Genomic DNA, 20,063 nt, shown 5'->3' on the forward strand with positions numbered 1-20,063 from the left:
CCCACCATCTAGATACAGTACACTGTCACCCCCACCATCTAGATACAGTACACTGTCAGCCCCACCATCTAGATACAGTACAGTCGCCCCCACCATCTAGATACAGTACACTGTCACCCTGTACCCCCACCATCTAGATACAGTACACTGTCACCCTGCACCCCCACCATCTAGATACAGTACACTGTCACCCCCACCATCTAGATACAGTACACTGTCACCCCCACCATCTAGATACAGTACACTGTCACCCCCACCATCTAGATACAGTACACTGCCGCCCTGCACCCCCACCATCTAGATACAGTACACTGTCACCCCCACCATCTAGATACAGTACACTGTCACCCCCACCATCTAGATACAGCACACTGTCACCCCCACCATCTAGATACAGTACACTGCCACCCCCACCAACTAGATACATTACACGGTCACCCTCACCATCTAGATACAGTACACTGCCACCCCCACCATCTAGATACAGTACACTGTCACCCTGCACCCCCACCATCTAGATACAGTACACTGTCACCCCCACCATCTAGATACAGTACACTGTCACCCCCACCATCTAGATACAGTACACTGCCACCCCCACCAACTAGATACATTACACGGTCACCCTCACCATCTAGATACAGTACACAGTCGCCCTGCACCCCCACCATCTAGATACAGTACACTGTCACCCTGCACCCCCACCATCTAGATACAGTACACTGTCACCCCCACCATCTAGATACAGTACACTGTCACCCCCACCATCTAGATACAGTACACTGTCACCCCCACCATCTAGATACAGTACACTGTCACCCCCACCAACTAGATACATTACACGGTCACCCTCACCATCTAGATACAGTACACAGTCGCCCTGCACCCCCACCATCTAGATACAGTACACTGTCACCCCCACCATCTAGATGCAGTACACGGTCACCCTGCACCCCCACCATCTAGATACAGTACACGGTCACCCTGCACCCCCACCATCTAGATACAGTACACTGTCTCTCCCACCATCTAGATACAGTACACTGTCACCCCCACCATCTTGATACAGTACACTGTCGCCCTGTACCCCCACCATCTTGATACAGTACACTGTCACCCCCACCATCTAGATACAGTACACTGTCACCCTGCACCCCCACCATCTAGATACAGTACACTGTCACCCTGCACCCCCACCATCTAGAAACAGGACACGGTCGCCCTATACCCCCACCGTCTGGATACAATTCACTGTTCCGATTTCTGCTTCGCCAACTAGCTGGGTTTCTATTAACCATCAGTATATTTTGTCAGATATGCACCCTTGGAAGATGGTGCATACACATTTCATTTAGAGAGCGAAATAAATAAAATGACAGTAATAACAGAGAGAGAGGATCTCTGCTATGAAATGAAATGAACTTATTGTCACGAGTCGGCTTCAATGAAGTTACTGTGAAAAGCCCCTAGTCGCCACATTCCGGCACCTGCTCGGGGAGGCTGGTACGAGAATTAAACTGTGCTGCTGGTCTGCTTTAAAAGCCAGCGATTTAGCCCAGTGTGCTAAACCAGCTTCTTATATATGAAAGGTCTATGGAAAATCAAAACTGTTTTACAATATCAGGACTTGCATTTCAGAACTAGTTTTTCATCTGAACTATTGTAAAGTCAAGTGGTTAGTTAAAATGCTGGAATAAATTCATTGCCTCAAAGCCATGGGAATGGAAATGAAAAATGTCGGACAGGAAATTTGTCATTAACCCAAGATGCGGATCACAAAAGCCCGACTTCCTTCGTTGGAGTAACAGTTGAAAAGGACGCAAATTTTGGAATGTCAGAAGCCTTTAGAATAGAGACAGGAACTCCTTTGACCCTTTGTCATACATTAACCCCGAAAACCCCAGCCCGTTTGACGCATTTAAATTTCTGCTGCTGCCCTTTCCGCCAGAGGTGGTGGGCGTTGGCGTGAGGCAGCTTCACCTGGTGTCGAGGCTGAAGTTGTCGATTAAATATAGGGTCCCGGTTTCGTCTGAACTGGAGAAGTAGAGAAAAGGCGAGCTGGAGGAGGCAGTCGCCCTCAGCTTTTGGGCCCACCTGGTTGAATCCCACATCCGGATTTACACCACAACCAGCCTTGGACTGTTAATGGCTGATGAAAAACAAGGTGTGCGGTATTACGGGGACTGAGCCACCTGGCACGTGGTGTGGGGATTTTAAGATTGGCAGGAAATGGGCAGTGACTTTGTGCCAGGACTTTTTTTTTTGCTGGACGGAGAACAGAGTTGGTGTTCGGATGTGGGAAAGCACGTGGAGTATTGAGTGGATGGACAAATAGGTGGAAAATAAAGTCTTACACCAGCCTGGTTTGGCAACTGCTCGGCCCAGGACCGCAAGAAACTTCAGAGAGTCGCAAACACAGCCCAGTCCATCACACGGACCTGCCTCCCATCCATTGACTCCATCTACACCTCCCGCTGCCTGGGGAAAACGGGCAGCATAATCAAAGATCCCTCCCAGCCGGCTTACTCACTCTTCCAACTTCTTCCATCGGGCAGGAGATACAAAAGTCTGAGAACACGCACATGGAAGGACAAATATGAATGCGGAATACAGGGTTAACGGTAGGGTTCTTGGCAATGTGGAGGAGTAGAGAGATCTTGGGGTCTATGTTCCTAGATCTTTGAAAGTTGCCACTCAAGTGGATAGAGCTGTGAAGAAGGCCAATGGTGTGCTAGCGTTCATTAGCAGAGGGATTGAATTTAAGAGCCGTGAGGTGATGATGCAGCTGTACAAAACCTTGGTCAGGCCACATTTGGAGTAGTGTGTGCAGTTCTGGTCGCCTCATTTTAGGAAGGATGTGGAAGCTTTGGAAAAGGTGCAAAGGAGATTTACCAGGATGTTGCCTGGAATGGAGAGTAGATCTTATTAGGAAAGGTGAGGGTGCTAGGCCTTTTCTCATTAGAATGGAGAAGGAGGAGGGGAGACTTGATAGAGGTTTTTAAGATGATCAGGGGAATAGATAGAGTAGACAGTCAGAGACTTTTTCCCCGGGTGGAACAAACCATTACAAGGGGACATAAACTTAAGGTGAATGGTGGAAGATATAGGGGGGATGTCAGATGTAGGTTCTTTACCCAGAGAGTAGTGGGGGCATGGAATGCACTGCCTGTGGAAGTATTTGAGACGGAAACATTAGGGACCTTCAAGCGGCTATTGGATAGGTACATGGATTACGGTAGAATGATGGGGTGTAGATCAATTTGTTCTTAATCTAGGACAAAAGTTTGGCGCAACATCGTGGGCCGAAGGGCCTGTTCTGTGCTGTATTTTCTATGTTCTATAAACAGATTCAAAAACAGCTTCATCTCCGCTGTCACCAAACTCCTAAACGACCCTCTTATGGACGGACCTGATTAATGCTACACTCCTGTATGCTTCACCCGATGCCGGTGTCTATGTATTTACATTGTGCACCTTGAGTTGCCCTATTATGTATTTTCTTTTCCTTTCATGATCTGTTTGAGCTGCTTGCAGAAAAATACTTTTCACTGTACCTCGGTACACGTGACAATAAACAAATCCAAATCTGAAATGTGAAATGCCTTTTGGGGAATAATAAAGCAGTGAAAGGACTTGTATCATGACTGGTTATATTCTTTGGCTGGAAGAAGAGAGGGATGTTGGGCGGAGGGGAGTTACACAAAGTGAGGAGGTCATAAAAAGAACTCGGAGGGTCTTTATAACACTGGGCGAATGAGGTGGAAGGAAAGGGTACAACAGAGATTGTTTTCACCGGTTGGAGAATTGGAGCCCAATCTCGAGAGGAAGGAAGAGGGAAGTTAACAGAGGTGTTTTCATAAAGAGAAAGTGAGCAGAACATGGAATGCATCATCATAGATATCATAGAATTTACAGTGCGGAAGGAGGCCATTCGGCCCATCGAGTCTGCACCGGCTCTTGGAAAGAGCACCCTACCCAAGGTCAACACCTCCACCCTATCCCCATAACCCAGTAACCCTACCCAACACTAAGGGCAATTACACCAAGGGCAATTTATCATGGCCAATCCACCTAACCTGCACATCTTTGGACTGTGGGAGGGAACCGGAGCACCCGGAGGAAACCCACGCACACATGGGGAGGATGTGCAGACTCGACACAGACAGTGACCCAAGCCGGAATCGAACCTGGGACCCTGGAGCTGTGAAGCAATTGTGCTATCCACAATGCTACCGGGCTGCCCAAATGAGCCAGAGTTTACAAACAAGTATTTGGAAAGGGGGAATAAAAGGTCATAAGGGAAGAACTGGGAAATGGGACTGGAGTAGATGCTTGAAGAGCTAGTACCAACAAAGGCATTGGTGCACGTTAGCTATTATAATTTATGTTTGGTACAATGATAATGAGCAATAAAATCTCAAGTCGCTGTCTAAACAGGAAAGAAATGTAGATACTTGTATGACTTATTGCTACAATCACTACACTGGACCCAACAAATGGCATTGTACAAATAGTGTAATATACTGCTGCAATTTTAATTAATCTGCCTTATTGAAACAATTTTAGATGTTGAAAGTGTCCCACTTTGGAACATTTCTGAGGGTAAGCAGTTTGATTATGCCATAATAGTGGGTCTGGAATGGTGCCTGTAATGTAACCTTAAGTTCAAGGTTATTGAGCCAGACCCATGGTGATAATTCAGCTTCTTTTCCCATTAGGAGACCGCAGTTTGGTGGATGCATTGCAACACTCATCTGTTACAAAATAAAGAGATGACAAGATAAAACTGGATTATATTTAAACCTCGGCGTTGGAACCTCACAGGAAATGATACTCAAACAGATCTTGTTCGCCCAGGTACGAAGGAGGAGAGAATGCCCAAATTGAATGGCAAATATATTTGTAGAATTCGCCACCTCTCAGATGTGTAGTTAACACGCATAATTTAGCAGAATGCAGAGTCCCCCCCCCCCGTCACCCAACCCTTCCCAGCCAGCCTGCAGGTGTCATTTTCCATAGGGGTCGATCAAAGACGTTGCTCAGCGTCCATAACAATCGTAAAAGGCAAAAGTGACTCAATGGACAATCGCAGCGGAGAAACAAAGAACCAAACGCATGACAAACATATACAACAGGGATTGGAAAAACCAAGGGTTTAAATCGGGTTTTAAAAGGATGGCAAGGAGGTTACTGAAATGTCACGGAAAGTCGAAAGTTTCAGAGCGCTTTTAAAATGAAGGGGACGGTGCTGTCCTGGAGCAGGTATCGTCGGCGCGGCTCAGTGGGTAGCACCCTTGCCTCAGTCTTTGCACTTGTTAGTTGGCCAATCTGATTGACCAGCAGCCCTTGCACTGCCAGTGGCACCAGGGCTCTGCAGGGGGCGCTGCAGGACGGAGTGAGCAGAAGATGGTAAGTTCCAAGATGTTTAGGGTGGGAAGTGATCCTTTATTCAGCCCCCCCCCCCCAATTAGGCCACACAAAAAAAAATTGCCTGGCCGCTCGCTTGCCTATGCCAAATGTACTATGGCGTCAGTAGCCCATTATCCTGGTCACCGGGCTTGCTAACAAACCTAAATTGACCTTTAATTCGTTATTTACATATTGGCCATATATTTACATAATTCTGGGGGGAGGGGCGAGTTCAAGGGTGGGCGGAAAAGTGGTGGGCTACCCACCAGCCAGATTTTACCAGACGCAATTTCTACCCCCACCCCCTCTCCCCCACCCTCCAGTAAACGCTAGCCTGACACTCTAGTGGGTACTTGGGGGGGGGGGGGGGGGGGGGGGGGGGCACAGCACTGCCAAAACTCCCCTGACATAGAGGCCCTCTCTAAGGAGTGTGTAACGATTCCGTGGCTCCACACCAAAGGAGAACAAGGGATTTCCGCCTGGAGTCTCGACCAACATTCATCCCTTACTTAGCATTACTAAAACAAATTATCAGGTCGTTATCATGTTGCTGTGTGCGTGGGGGGGGGGGGGGGTTTGTGTGCAAATTGGATGTCGCATTTCCCGCATTACTACCATGACGACACTTCAAAACGTAGTTCATCAATTGTAAAGCACTATGAAAGGTTCTACGTAGATGCGAGTCTTTCTTTGCGCAGTGTGGTTGGGTGGTTTAGTGACCAAAATCCTTTTCGTCACATTTTTTATTGCATGTGCTCGCAGTGAAGGTGGAAGCGTGCAGGCAATTAATAAAAACATTGATCTAATTGCAAACATGGTCCTTTAGGGATGAAAGTCAGGGGACAGAAAGATTTGCCTCCATATTCCTGGGCCGGTGATGGAAATACGAACATACGAAAGAGGAGCTGAAGACGGCCATTCGGCCCCTCGAGCCTGTTTGTGTTTCTAATTCCACATTCCCATTTACCCCCCGATAACCTTTGATCCCCTCGCCCAAGAGGGATCCCCTCGCCCAAGAGGGATCCCCTCGCCCAAGAGGAATCCCCTCGCCCAAGAGGAATCTATCTATCTCCATCTTAAAAATATTCAGTGACTCCCTACTCATTTTGATGCAACGTTTGGCACTGCTGAATAATTTTTACTGAAGATTTGAAAAATGATTTATGGGCCTTTTAGTGATCACAGACAAGTCCGAGACGGGTGGATGACGGAAGCTAGTTTTATTACGAAGGTATTGTATGTACAAGACTCTCTAGATCCAGGTCTGAGGTGTCGGTACGGAAACTGCCCGAACTTTATATTATGGGTTGTTAGAGTGTTCTTGGGCACCTCGCCTCTCAGCAGGGGGGCTCGTAGTCTGCGAGACTCACTGCGAGAGCCAATTGCTTCTACGCCGTAGGTCTCGTGCGGGTTAGAACAATCTGCTGAAATTTCCCTCGAGGACCTTTTATTTGCTAGTTTGTAGGCCACCGAAAACGCTCCATTTTGGGGGCACCAGAAGAACTTTTATCACAAAGTTTTTTTTGCACAGGAAGTCAACGAATACTGATGCAATTGGAAGTGACACAACTTCGAGAACCTCTAACTTTCTGTTGCACACACTCGGTCGAGCAGATAAAATCGAGGTGAAGGAAGCGATGACAAGACTCAGAGGTTTAGGCTACTTCCCTAAAGGCAATGGATCACCTTAAAGAGTGGACCTTCGCAGACTCTGCTGTCCTCTGTTACTGCGCCAAAGTGGCTACACTTGCACAAGCCTGAACAAATGAGTGATGCTGGGTTATTTATTCCGATGGGAACAGCAGGGGTGAATGGCAATGTTGACTTCACCAAGTCTCCATACAACCACACAAGAGATCGATTGTAACTGGGGGTTAACTGTTACTCCAGACCACTGTGCCCACCAAGGCCAGGAAGAGTGGAAATAGTCACTCCAACACAGGGATGCAGAAGCTCCAGTTCTAGGCGGGTCAGGAGAACACCAATTGGGACAAATGTACAAGGTTGACGGGCAGTAAGAGACCATCTGGTCCATCAAGCCTGCTCCTCCCCCATACAATACAAACAGAAAATGCTGGGAAAACTCAGACTGCTAGCTTGTAATGCACTCCCACGTGCCACTTCTACAAAGACTGGCTAGCCTTGTACTGCCAGATTGATCCCAAGGGTGGCAAGGTGAGAATTTATCCCAATACCCGCTGGTCCTGAACATCTCTCGACTGCTTGAAGACAGGTCCGGCCCACGATCGATCCACCCCAGCCGGAACAGGGATCGAATCCCGTGCTGTTGGCACCGATCTGATTGAGACCAGCCAGCCACCCTCCCCCGAAGAGTCACCGTGACAAACGAAAACACATCTACTTGCACGTTGCAGCCTGGGTCTATGGATAATGGTGGTAACAGTTCCAATTTACTTCCATCACATGGCGGACTAGAAAATATCTTGCATTCTTACTGCCCACCATTGGAAGGTTTTACAAGTTGATACTCAACCCATTTGGCCTCATTACGAACGCACCTTCCTTGGCCATCAGGTCCTGCAGTGGGACTCGAACCCAGAGCTACACGTTCAGAGGCAGGGAGGCTGCCCACTGTGCCACAGGACCACCTGGTTCTGAGCACAGACATGTGAAAACCTATCGGAATATAGAGCACACTGTACACTGTACTGAGCCCAAAGTACATACAGGGCGCTGGACAGTAGTAACCAGCAGGCTTATCAAGTAACATTTATTCTCTAAGAGCATCATTTCTCAGTCTGAACCTGTGGATAGGATAGAAGGAAACTAACCATGAATTAAGAGAGTAGCTGTAATTGCAGCCAGTGGCGAGATGGACGACAGCGTGGTTAGTTTTGTGTCCATCTGATTTAGCAGTGGCGTGCAAAGTACACACAACCCAAGACCCGAACAAGCTGTAGCAAGGCTCAGGATTAGTGGTGCAACAGGAAGTCCTACTTACAGCCCAGTCTGGCTGAGGCAATTTTAACCTTAACATGAAAAAGAAACAGAATTTTACATTTTATTTTGAAGAATATGTCGCAAGTTTATTTTCATTTTTTTTTTTTTAAAAAGGTCCTTGCAAATTTCTCCTATTCCAGCACAATCAGTCCCTCTCCAAGGGTCGGTTTAGCTCAGTGGGCCAGCTGGTTTGTAATGAAGAACAATAATTATAATATACTGCGAAAGCCCCAAGGCCAGCAGCACGCAGGGTTCAATTCCCGTACCAGCCTCCCCGAACAGGTGCCGGAATGTGGCGACTAGGGGCTTTTCACAGTAACTTCATACTTGTGACAATAAAAGATTATTACTACAAGTTGGAGAACGTTTCTTAAATTGTTCCGAGCTATTTTGAACAGGCAAGGATATGGAGGGAGTATGAAGAATCTCAATGGATCGTTCATGTCATAGAATTTACAGTGCAGGAGGCCATTCGGCCCATCGAGTCTGCACCGGCTCTTGGAAAGAGCACCCTACCCAAGGTCAACACCTCCCCCTATCCCAATAACCCAGTAACCCCACCCAATACTAAGGGCAATTTTGGACACTAAGGGCAATTTATCATGGCCAATCCACCTAACCTGCACATCTTTGGACTGTGGGAGGAAACTGGAGCACCCGGAGGAAACCCACGCACACACGGGGAGGATGTGCAGACTCCGCACAGACAGTGACCCAAGCCGGAATCAAACCTGGGACCCTGGAGCTGTGAAGCAATTGTGCTATCCACAATGCTACCGTGCTGCCCCATCATCAGTGCTGCACAGCCTTAAGGGTGAATTGGGGCAGCATTAAATCAAGTTTACCATGGGATGCATTTAAAGTCAAAAGCTCATGGAAGCACCATGATTTGAAATAGGATTCTGCTTTCTTGGTCATGCAGATGGATAACGCGATGACATTGCTGACCAATCCCGTCAAGTTACAATCCCAGGTCTGCTCACAGTCCAGGAACACCGGAATGATTGGCCTTGGCACTCTTAGCTACAGGTGAGGAAGGTGACCAGGGCTCCCATCCGCCACTAACCCCCCCCCCCCCCCCCCCCCCCCGCCCCCGCCAACCAAATAAATTAGCAACTGACCCTTTCTTGAAACCTATGGGTACATGGATTGAGGCAAGGTTAGGACTGTTCGTTTCACCTACCCTGGTTGAATGGATTGTTATGGGCCAGGGTTTAAAGCAAAACAATGTTTATTCTATGAACCCAAGTTAACCTTTTTAAAATATAGTGAACATCGTAGCAACCATCAATTCAAATACAACCCCCAAAGAATACAACACTAAGTAATCCTTTAAGCTTTCCTCCTTTTAACATCCATAAGACTTAAAACACCTTTTACCAGAAGCACATCAGGTTAAAGTCACTACTGTCATTAGCTTTAATCACCAGGATCGATTTACAGCCTTTAGATTATAGAGAGAGACTCTAATACACCTTCTGGCTGTGACTGCAGCTATCCAGCTCTGAAAACGAAACTAAAACACACCCTGCAGCAAACAGCCTAAAACGAAAGTAAAAAGCTGACAGACAGCCCAGCTCCACCCACTCTCTGACATCACTGCAATAGTAAACACTCATTTCTTAAAGGTACTCTCACTACAGATATTTATATACAGACCCATTTCTTAAAGGTACTCTCACATGACAAGGTGGCAAAGGATAATGGACAGATTCACAAATTGCTGATCGTTCGGGTGTAGGACCAGAGAGTTTCTAACGCCCACTACCCAAGTGGTCAATCAGTGGAGCAAAATAACCTCTTAATAGTTCGCAGAAATAAGTGGGGCAGCGGCGGCATGGTGGTGCAGTGGTTAGCACTGCTGCTTCACAGCGCTGAGGACCGGGTTCGATCCCGGCCCCGGGTCACTGTCCGTGTCGAGTTAGAACATTCGGACCGGGTCTGCGTGGGTCGCACTCCCACAACCCAAAGATGTGCGGGGTTGGTAAATTGCTTCTTAATTGAAAAAATGAATTGGGCATTTAAAAAAAAAGAAATTAATGGAGCAAAAAAAGAAAGACTGTCAACAATAATTAAGTATGAACTTAGGAATAGAAATGGTCATTCAGCTCCTCAAACCTATTCCACCATTTAATTAAACTATTACTAGTCTTTATCTTAATTCCATTAATCTCACTGCATTCTGTAACCTACAATAGCCTTGCCTAACCAGAATCTGGCAATCTTTGTTTTGCGAGTTAATTCCACCACATCCACCATTAATGACCTTTTTTTGGGGTGAGAGCGTTCTAGATTTCTCGTCCCCTTTCTGTGAAGAAGTCCATCCGGACATCACTACTGAAAGGATAAGCTCTAATTTTAAAGTTTTTAATGTATTTTTAAATTCTGGTTTGAAAGACAGCTTTGTGGCTACAGAAGGGATAATTAAAGCATCATAAACCTTGGGCTAATGGAATTTTGTTTGTATAATGAAAGTTCCCTGGGGTGTAGGTAATCAGAAACATTGTGTTTAGCTTTACCAAGATGATATAGTTAATGGGAGGGGCCAGGGCTGCAGCAGTCAGGTGTTGAGTTTCAGTTCAGTTTAATGTGGGGATGTGAACAGACAAGCAGCTTTTTTGTCAAATGCTGGGAAGTTAAACAGTGGTTTGACACAGGCAAGAATCTGCAAGCTGGCTCCTGAAGGATCTCTCTCTCTCACAAAGCAGTTTATCCAAGACATTTACAGCAAGTATTCCAGGGTTAGTTAACTGTATTCAAAAGTGGATTTTTTGACCCGAGGTGGGTTTTGCTTGAGTGGGGATAAAAGATAGCAGTTCAGAGATAGTGTTTCATGGGCATTGTGTGTTTTTTTTTAATACATTTAGAGTACCCAATTCATTTTCTCCAATTAAGGGGCAATTTAACATGGCCAATCCACCTAGCCTGCACATTTTTGGGTTGTGGGGGCGAAACCCACACAAACACGGGGAGAACGCGCAAACTCCACACGGACAGTGACCCAGAGCCGGGATTGAACCTGGGACCTCGGCGCCGTGAGGGCGCAGGGCTAACCCACTGCGCCACCCTGCTGCCCTTCATGGGCATTGTTAAACATTGTTTACCGGGTAATTGTAAGCGGTTTTCTTGTATGATATTAAAGTTATTTTAATCCGGTGTTAGTAATAAAGTTTGTTTTAATACACCATATCCCTATTTGCGTGTGCAATCACTCAGTATCATTTCCTCAGTCGGAGAAATAAAATAAAATATTGGGGTTTCCGTCTGGTATCTTAGCAAATTTGAGGGTCTGGTCTGGAAGACATCTCAATTAAAATCCTTCAATCATCTTAAACACCGCAAATAAATGGTCCAGAGTAATTCAGTCCCCAATCTAAAAAGTCATGCACATTGTCCGTATTTGAATATTTCCATGGTAAATTCCCATGTACAGATTCTGACCAGTACATGCTGTGTTAATCACTATACCCCTCAACCGGGGGCAGCTCTTTCACTAGAGCGAGGGTGCAATTCTGGCAGAATTTTTTAAATGGCCAGTTCCCATGTGGACACAGCAATTTATTTCATAAATTCCGGATGTGGCATGAGGGGATTGGAAATAGGCCATGCTCATTTTCCCAGTGTTCTGCATCAGCTGTTCATTATGCTCCCTGCTAGTATGTTTGTCCCACTGTGCTAAACCAGCCCCTAATGTATTAAGCATCAGGGGGTCCATTCGATATCCCCGCTCAGCACGTCAAGAGACAATTTTTTCACCTCCAGTGTTCTTTGTTCTGTATGGTATCGGCAGTAATATTCTAACATAGAGAGACTTTGTAGAATCCCAGAAACACACGGCATGAAAGATTCAGCCCTCTGTACCTATCCTGGCTCTTTGAAGGGGCAGTCCTGTTTAGTCACACACCGCTGCTTCTTGCCTGCAAATCTGCAAGTTCCTCATCTTAAAACCTGTCCAACTTCCTTTTAAAATGTATTTGTGGAATCAGCCATTTCAGATCCGGACCACAAAAGATCCACTTTCTCCGGATCTTCCGGCAATGATTTTAAATCTACGACCTCTGTCCAGATTAGAACCTGTATTATTACCCTTATTGTCATAGAATCATAGAATTTACAGTGCAGAAGGGGGCCATTCGGCCCATCGAGTCTGCACCAGCCCTTACAAAGAGCACCCTACCCAAGCCTCCACCCTATTCCCGTAACCCTGTTGTGTTGTTCCTTGTGCCACTCCTGGTACCATGTGTTGTTCCTTGTGTCTTAATAAAGCTCGTAGTCTCAAAGTTGGAGAAGATGCTTTATTGTGAATTTGTTCTGTCTTCAGAGCTTAACTTACGGCTACCTCAAATGCTGCCCGCCTGTGTGTCTGTGTCCTGCTACCAGTTCTCCCTTCCGTGAAGTGTGTCCTCACTTCCTGTCCCTGTGTATTTATAGCTCTCCCGTGCTCCCTCTAATGCTTGCTCAGTTGTATTGCATCTACACTGATACACAATCACCACACCTGCAACACAGTAACGCCCACTTAACATGTTTTTGGACATTAAGGGCAATTTAGCATGGCCAATCCACCTAACCTGCACATCTTTGGACAGTGGGAGGAAACCGGAGCACCCGGAGGAAACCCACACAGACACGGGAGAACGTGCAGACTCCGCACAGACAGTGACCCAGCCGGGAATCGAACCTGGGACCCTGGTATATACCTGCCCTCTGATACATACCCCCCTGGTTGTTAATGTTGAAATTGTGGTCCAGCAGAACACCTGCTTTGAATTGCTTATTAAACACAGTTGTCCCCTAAGTGGGGGAACAATCATAGAATTTACAGTGCAGAAGGAGGCCATTCAGCCCATCACGTCTGCGCCAGCTCTTGGAAAGAGCACCCTACTTAAGCCCACACCTCCACACTTTCCCCGTAACCCCACCTAACCCAAGGGCAATTTCGCATGACCAATCCACCTAACCTAATGATTAGGGAATCATTGCAAGAGGTCAGCCTGGGAGGAACTGGGAGAGCCTGTGACTTCACTTTGCTGTCTTGGGAATGAACCTATTTTAAGGTACAGGCTAGTTTCAGACTCATTCTTCCCCAACGTACAATTATTGGAATTAACACTGGTGCACAAGGAAGGGCAAATTAATTATTAGCCGGGATTCTCTGTTCCGAAGTCGGAGTGCTCCAGGCAGCGGAGAATCGGGATGGTATCCTGGTGTCGCTAGGAGCATCACCGGGGTGGGACTCTCACAGCTTGACAATGCAAGAATATGCATAGCGCTGAACATGACAGTTACCCTGCAGTTACTGATCTGGACTTCCAGCTGTTTATTGCTTGCAGATCTTCTTCTTATTCGTTCGTGGGACATGGGTGTCGCAGGCTGCGCCAGAATTTATTTCCCATCCCTAATTGCCCTCGAGGGGGCTGTGAAGAGTCAACTACATTGCTATGGAATCACATGTAAGGCAAGGACGACAGATTTCCTTCCCTAAAGGGCATTAGTGAACCAGATGGGTTTTTAACGACAATGGTCATCGTTAGACTTTTAATGCCCGAATTTTAATCAAACTCAAATTTCACCATCTGCAGTGGCGGGATTTGAACCTGGGTCCCCAGCGCACGAGTCTCTGGCTTACTAGTCCAGTGACAATACCACTACGCCACCACCGCCTCGGTTTGTATGTGCCTGCCGATGTGGGGTGGGGAGCCAGCTGGGGCTGGCGGGGCGGGAGGGGAGACTGGGGACGGGTCTGCCACCCGGCACCAACCAATTTTTGCCCAACAGGGCGGGGAACAGAGAATCCTGCTCGTTATCTTTCAATTTGCAATGGGTTGTATTCTCTTTCTGCTGTTTAACTTGTCCGCGACTGGTGGTTTTAGCCCGAATTCTTCCACGTTTGGGATTAATTTGGTATTTTTCTGATCGATAAATCAGTCTTGGACAGATATTAAAATAGGAAAGCACAACTTTATAATTCTCCTCGTAAAAGTCAATGCCTGTTAAATATGAACATTTTAAATCTAATGATGGCTCATTCCAACGACCTTGAAACAAGATAGGAGCTCACAGCTGCTGGCAGGCCACCTGTCCACTGCATAGATTCTTCAAAGCTGATGGCAGGCACTTTGCAAGGATCGACAGGGCAGTAATAAGGGGCTAAGTGCTTCATGTCATGGGCCAACTGCACAGTCACTCCCCGTTAGATTTTTTAAAAAAGATCGCCACACTGGAATCAGGGATAATTAAACCCGAGCCCGTCTGCTGATCCTTCTCGCCTCCCCACCCCAGATTCTGGGTCTTAACGACACAGAATTTCATCAATGCCCACATCTGCGAACCTTGCTTTCCTTTACTTCTTCACTGCAGTCCCAAAATTGGTGGCACGGTGGTTAGCACTGCGGCCTCACAGAGCCAGGGACCCAGGCTTGATTCCTTGGGTCACTGTCTGTGCGGAGTCTGCACGTTCTCCCAGTGTCTGCGTGGGTTTCCTCCGGATGCTCCGGTTTCCTCCCACAGTCCAAAGATGTCCAAATTAGGAGGGCGGCACGGTGGCACAGTGGTTAGCATTGCTGCCTACGGCGCTGAGGACCTGGGTTCGAATCCCGGCCATGGGTCACTGTGCGTGTGGAGTTTGCACATTCTCCCGGTGTCTGCGTGGGTTTCACCCCCACAACCCAAAGATGTGCAGGGTAGGTGGATTGGCCACGCTAAATTGCTCCTTAATTGGAAAAAATAATTGGGTACTCTAAATTCATAAAAACAAATAGGTGGATTGGCCATGATAAATTGCCCCTTAGCAGCCAGGAATGTGCAGGTTAGGTGGGGTAAGGGGACAAAGCAGGGGAGTGAGCCTAGATAGGGTGTTCTTTCAGAGGATTAGTGCAGAGTTGATGGGCCAAATGGCCTCCTTCTGCATTGTAGGAATTCTATGGTTCAATCCTTCTGCCCTGATAAATTGTCCTTCATGTCCAAAGGCTAAGTGGGGTTACGGGGATAGGGCGGGGGAGTGAGCCAGACTAGGGTGCTCTTTCAGAGGGTCGGCACAGACTCAACGGACCGAATGGCCTCCTTCTGCGCTGTAGGGGTTCAATGGAAAAAATGATATTGATAGATTTTGGGTGATAAAATAAGAATGGCAGATTGTATTGGATGGAAAGTTGGTGAAATGTACACATGAACGAGACTGTTGTAGGCTGTAAATGCAGCCCGATAATGCCATAAAAAGCCCGGGACCTCTGCTCACCATTCTCATTCACATTACTGTCCATTTCCTGTCCTCCGCCAAGTTAACATCGAACTTAACACTCCCCAGATACACTTCCCTCGGCTTCAGCTTTATTAGAAATCTGGCTATGGTTTCTCTCCACCAATATTTTCTACTTTGGAATCTCACAGCTTTGCGCATGACTAAAAAAAAAATGCAGAAGTTGTAGTTCCTGAAAGTAATAAGGGCGAATCTGATGAATAACCGGCACAAGATTACTCTTGACAAAATAACAGCCCGGGGGGCAGAGTCCGTCTGATCTTGTTTGACTTCTTGGGAGGACGCAACATCAAAAGTGAGCCAAGAAAGAAATGGTCGCCTTTGACAAAGATCCCTGGCTGCGGTGCTTCAAGCAATTGTAATCACAGGTTTGAAAACAGAAAAATAAATTTGGGATTGAAAAGAATTGGCTGAAGGAAACAAAAATGTTCACTCTCAAGGTGGAGAGAGATGAAGTGCTGTGCGGAAACTGTACTCAGCAGAGAGCCCTCAAGATTTATAATGATGCCCTCCACCCCCTTACAGATTTGGATTTGGAGCAATGCAAAGATTCTCGTGAAGCAGTCAAGGGTTTTCTTACAACAACAACAAAAAAAAGAGTTCTTACAGAAAGACAACATAAAAAAGGGTTCAAAACGTAGATAGGAACCCAACCCTGGATCTTTAACGTACAAACACAGGGAGAGGTGTTTGTAAGTCATTGATGCTGCGAAATTAGCCGAGGGCAGCAGCAAAAGAGCCTCTGGGTGTTAGGACTCTGCTCTTAATGTACATAGATACGTAGAAGATGGAAGCAGGAGGAGGCCTTTTGGCCCTTCGAGCCTGCTCCGCCATTTAGCATGATCATGGCTGGTCATCCAACTCAATAGCCTAATCCTGCTTTCTCCCCATAGCCTTTGATCCCATTCTCCCCAAGTGCTATATCCAGCCGACTCTTGAACATATTCAATGTTTTCACCTCAACTACTTCCTGTGGTAATGAATTCCACAGGCCCACCACTCTTTGGGTGAAGAAATGTCTCCTCATCTCTGTCCGAAATGGTTTACCCCGAATCCTCAGACTGTGACCGCTGGTTCTGGACACACCCACCATCGACGGACATCTTCCCTGCATCTACCCTGTCTAGTCCTGTTAGAATATTAATGTAGGCCAGAAACATGCCATGGAGGCAAAAAAAACCTTGTTGAAGACACTTGTCAAAGCAGTACAATCGGAGGCATCACCATTGAAAAGTTTGTTTGAGTTCACTGTCTCTTCTTGTAATCTGAGGCCATGTGACTTGACCAAATTGGTCACTCTATAAGAGTGAGCGGAGTCTTTGGTCAGAATCCATTTCCGAGTGCGGCCGCCAGTGACCGGAATGGGGTACAACTCAAGCGGACGCCGACTAACTTTATCGCCGTGCACGCCTTTGGCGGAAGGGTTAAGGCTCTGCTAACGTGCATCTTATTGTTTTTCGTGTTTAAATAAATTGCACTGGTGTATCATTTCTGTTGCTGTGGCGTTAGCCTCTCGGCCAGGTTGTTGTTGTAAATGAGACTTGGTTCTCAATTGACTGACCTAACTAAATGAAAGAATAAATAAATAAATAACATAGTTCTCCCGAGTGGGCCAAAACTAAACTCGGTCCTATAGCTAGAATCAGCTTCAATAAGCCTTCAAACCAGGTAACCAATCAAACAATTGCTCCCGAATACCGTATGTACTGTCAGCAATAGGATCTAGAATGAATTGCTCTCCCTTGTCAAATGTTTTGGAACGCGATGGCGGAGTGAGGAGGTATCTATTTGTCCTGGCTCCATTGGATACAATCCTCTGTTCTCAATTGCATTTCCGTCCCATCTGTGCAACAGATTATTCCAGTCAGAGAATTGAATAGTTATCAGAAACCGGCGGGGGGATGAATAAAGTGTTACAGCAAGGGGAAAAGAGCAAGAAGCGAAATCTTACAGGGAAAGAAAAGTAGATAAACACAGAACGGACAGTTGATGGGTGTCAGAGGAGACTCGAGATGTCTTAGCCACATCGTAGCAGGAATGACGTTGCAACGCAGTTTGGGTTCGCAAACAATTCCGAGCTGCGCCCTCGAGCTGTATCAATACTGACACTACAAAATGTGCTCTTTAACAATGAGATGGTGCGCTTCAAGGCATAGTAGCTCTACAGTTCTAATCTTAAGGGACACTAGCTTCTCAAGGACAACTAGGAATAGGCAGGAACCTGCCAGCAATGGCTAAATCAATGAATAAAAAATACATTTGTTTGACTGCAACACAAAATAGATTTTCTTCTTAAAAAGTGCTTTCCAATTGAAGATGATAAAATCTAATTCCGCTGTATAATAACAAGTGAAATGTCAATTCAAAAACGACACAGTAACAATAAAGTATTATCTAAAAACTAACTGCTTAAATTAGCCTGGGCGGCACAGTGGTTAGCACTGCTGCCTCACAGTTCCAGCGACCCCGGTTCAATTCTGGCCTTGGGTGACTGTGCGGAGTTTGCATGTTCTCCCCGTGTGTGCGTGGGTTTCCTCCGGATACTCCGGTTTCCTCCCACAGTCCAAAGATGTGCAAATTAGGTGGACTGGCCATGATAAATTGCCCCTTCGTGTCCAAAAAGGTTAGGTGGGGGTCACGGTGATAGGGTTGGGGAGTGAGCCTAGATAGGGTGCTCTTTCAGAGGGGAAGTGCAGACTCGATGGGCCGAATGGCCTCCTTCCGCACTGTACATTCTATGGTTAACCCTCTGCAGCATACCACTTCTTAAAAAGTGAATGCAGAGCAGTGCTGGAGGGGCTCAGGACTAACAAGGTGGGAGAGGCATTGTGCTCCCTCCGTGGAGATGGTCTCCAAACGAGCAAAGGAAATATTGTTAAAGATGGGGAGCGGCAAAATGAATGGGGTTAAAAATTGTTGACCCGGTCAAAAAGGGGCTGGTTTAGCTCGGTGGGCTAAATCGCTGGCTTTTAAAGCAGACCAAGCAGGCCAGCAGCACGGTTCGATTCCCGTACCAGCCTCCCCGAACAGGCGCCGGAATGTGGCGACTAGGGGCTTTTCACAGTAACTTCATTGAAGCCTACTTGTGACAATAAGCGATTTTCATTTCATTTTCAAATATTGAGCATAGTTTATACACTGCAGATCACTCAGGACGAGGGCCAATATAGATTAATCTTCAGCATGAATTCCTATATTACATGCTTCAACACACAGCTTAGTCAGGCAATCGTACAATATCAAATTTCCTACCTTCCCAATTCTTCTCCAATTTCATAAAATTCCTCCACCTTCTGCTGCTTGAAGTTCGCCATCCCAGCTGTCCTCATTGATAGGTGATTCCACAAACCATGTAATTCAAGGAAGAAATTCACAAACCACTAAGCTCCTATGAAACAGAAAAATTTTGTTTTAGAAAGCGTTATAGCAATTTCAACTTGCCCACAATTAATCCTTTTTTAAAAAAGTTAACCCTGGAATTAAAACATAAATTAGGGGGTTGAATTCTCTGGAACCCCCAGACCCTTGTTTCTTTTTGTTGTATAAAGCATTTTTGTTCAACATTTAAAAGATTTTTTTTTTTTTTTTAAAAAGAGTACCCAATTTTATTTTAAAATTTAAAAAATGAAAATCACTTATTGTCACAAGTAGGCTTTGAATGAAGTTACTGTGAAAAGCCCCCAGTCGCCACATCCCGGCGCCTGTTTGGGGAGGCTGGTACGGGAATTGAACCGTGCTGCTGGCCTGCCTTGGTCTGCTTTAAAAGCCAGCGATTTAGCCCAGTGTGCTAAACCAGCCCCTATTTCCAATTAAGGGGCAATTTAGCGTGGCCAATCCACCTACCTTGCACATCTTTGGGTTAGTGGGGGCGAGACCCACACAGTCACGGGGAGAACGTGCTAACTCCACACGGATAGTGACCCGGAGCCGGGATCGAACCTGGAACCTCGGCGCAGTGAGGCAGCAGTGCTAACCACTGCGCCACCGTAATGCCCAGTTTATTCCAATGTTTAAAATTTGAAGAACGTTACAGCACAGGACAAAGTCTCCACCCACCAACCCCCACCCCCACCCAACAGTTGACCGTAACTAGCTCTCCAAAATGCAGAATAAACAAACCCCACCTCTTGTGGAACCCCTCATTCGCCCCCCTTTAGGGCAGATTTCACCTTCTCGAAATGCAGGGACTCCATTTGATCCCCCCAGCCACGCCGAGGCACAGGGTAGAAAGTCTGACCTCCACCCCAACAGAACCCCCCCCCCCCCCCCCCCCCCCCCACCGCGAGCGATCAGCGAGGCGAAGGCCAAAACATCTGCCCCTCCTCCCGCCTTCAACTCTGGCAGGTCGGACACCCCGAATATGGCCCCCAGGGGACCCAGCTCCAAGTCCGCTAGCCGTGCGTCTCTCGCTGATGTGCCGGGGGGAGGGATTCTC

The 20,063-nt window shown here is 46.8% G+C and overlaps 1 protein-coding gene across 2 annotated transcripts in view; it reads right to left on the reverse strand.

The window, feature by feature from the left end:
- The window catches only part of dapk2b (death-associated protein kinase 2b), a 172,353-nt gene that overhangs the window by 131,306 nt on the left and 20,984 nt on the right, over positions 1 to 20,063 (reverse strand). For both annotated transcript variants that reach the window (XM_038784219.1, XM_038784218.1), the window contains exon 2: positions 18,881 to 19,016. In XM_038784219.1, the coding sequence (XP_038640147.1) occupies positions 18,881 to 18,957 (77 nt within the window). In that variant the 5' untranslated portion in view covers positions 18,958 to 19,016. The remainder of the gene's footprint in view (positions 1 to 18,880; positions 19,017 to 20,063) is intronic.

This window comes from Scyliorhinus canicula, chromosome 24 (genome assembly GCF_902713615.1).
Source record: "Scyliorhinus canicula chromosome 24, sScyCan1.1, whole genome shotgun sequence".
Taxonomy (NCBI): Eukaryota; Metazoa; Chordata; class Chondrichthyes; order Carcharhiniformes; family Scyliorhinidae; genus Scyliorhinus; species Scyliorhinus canicula.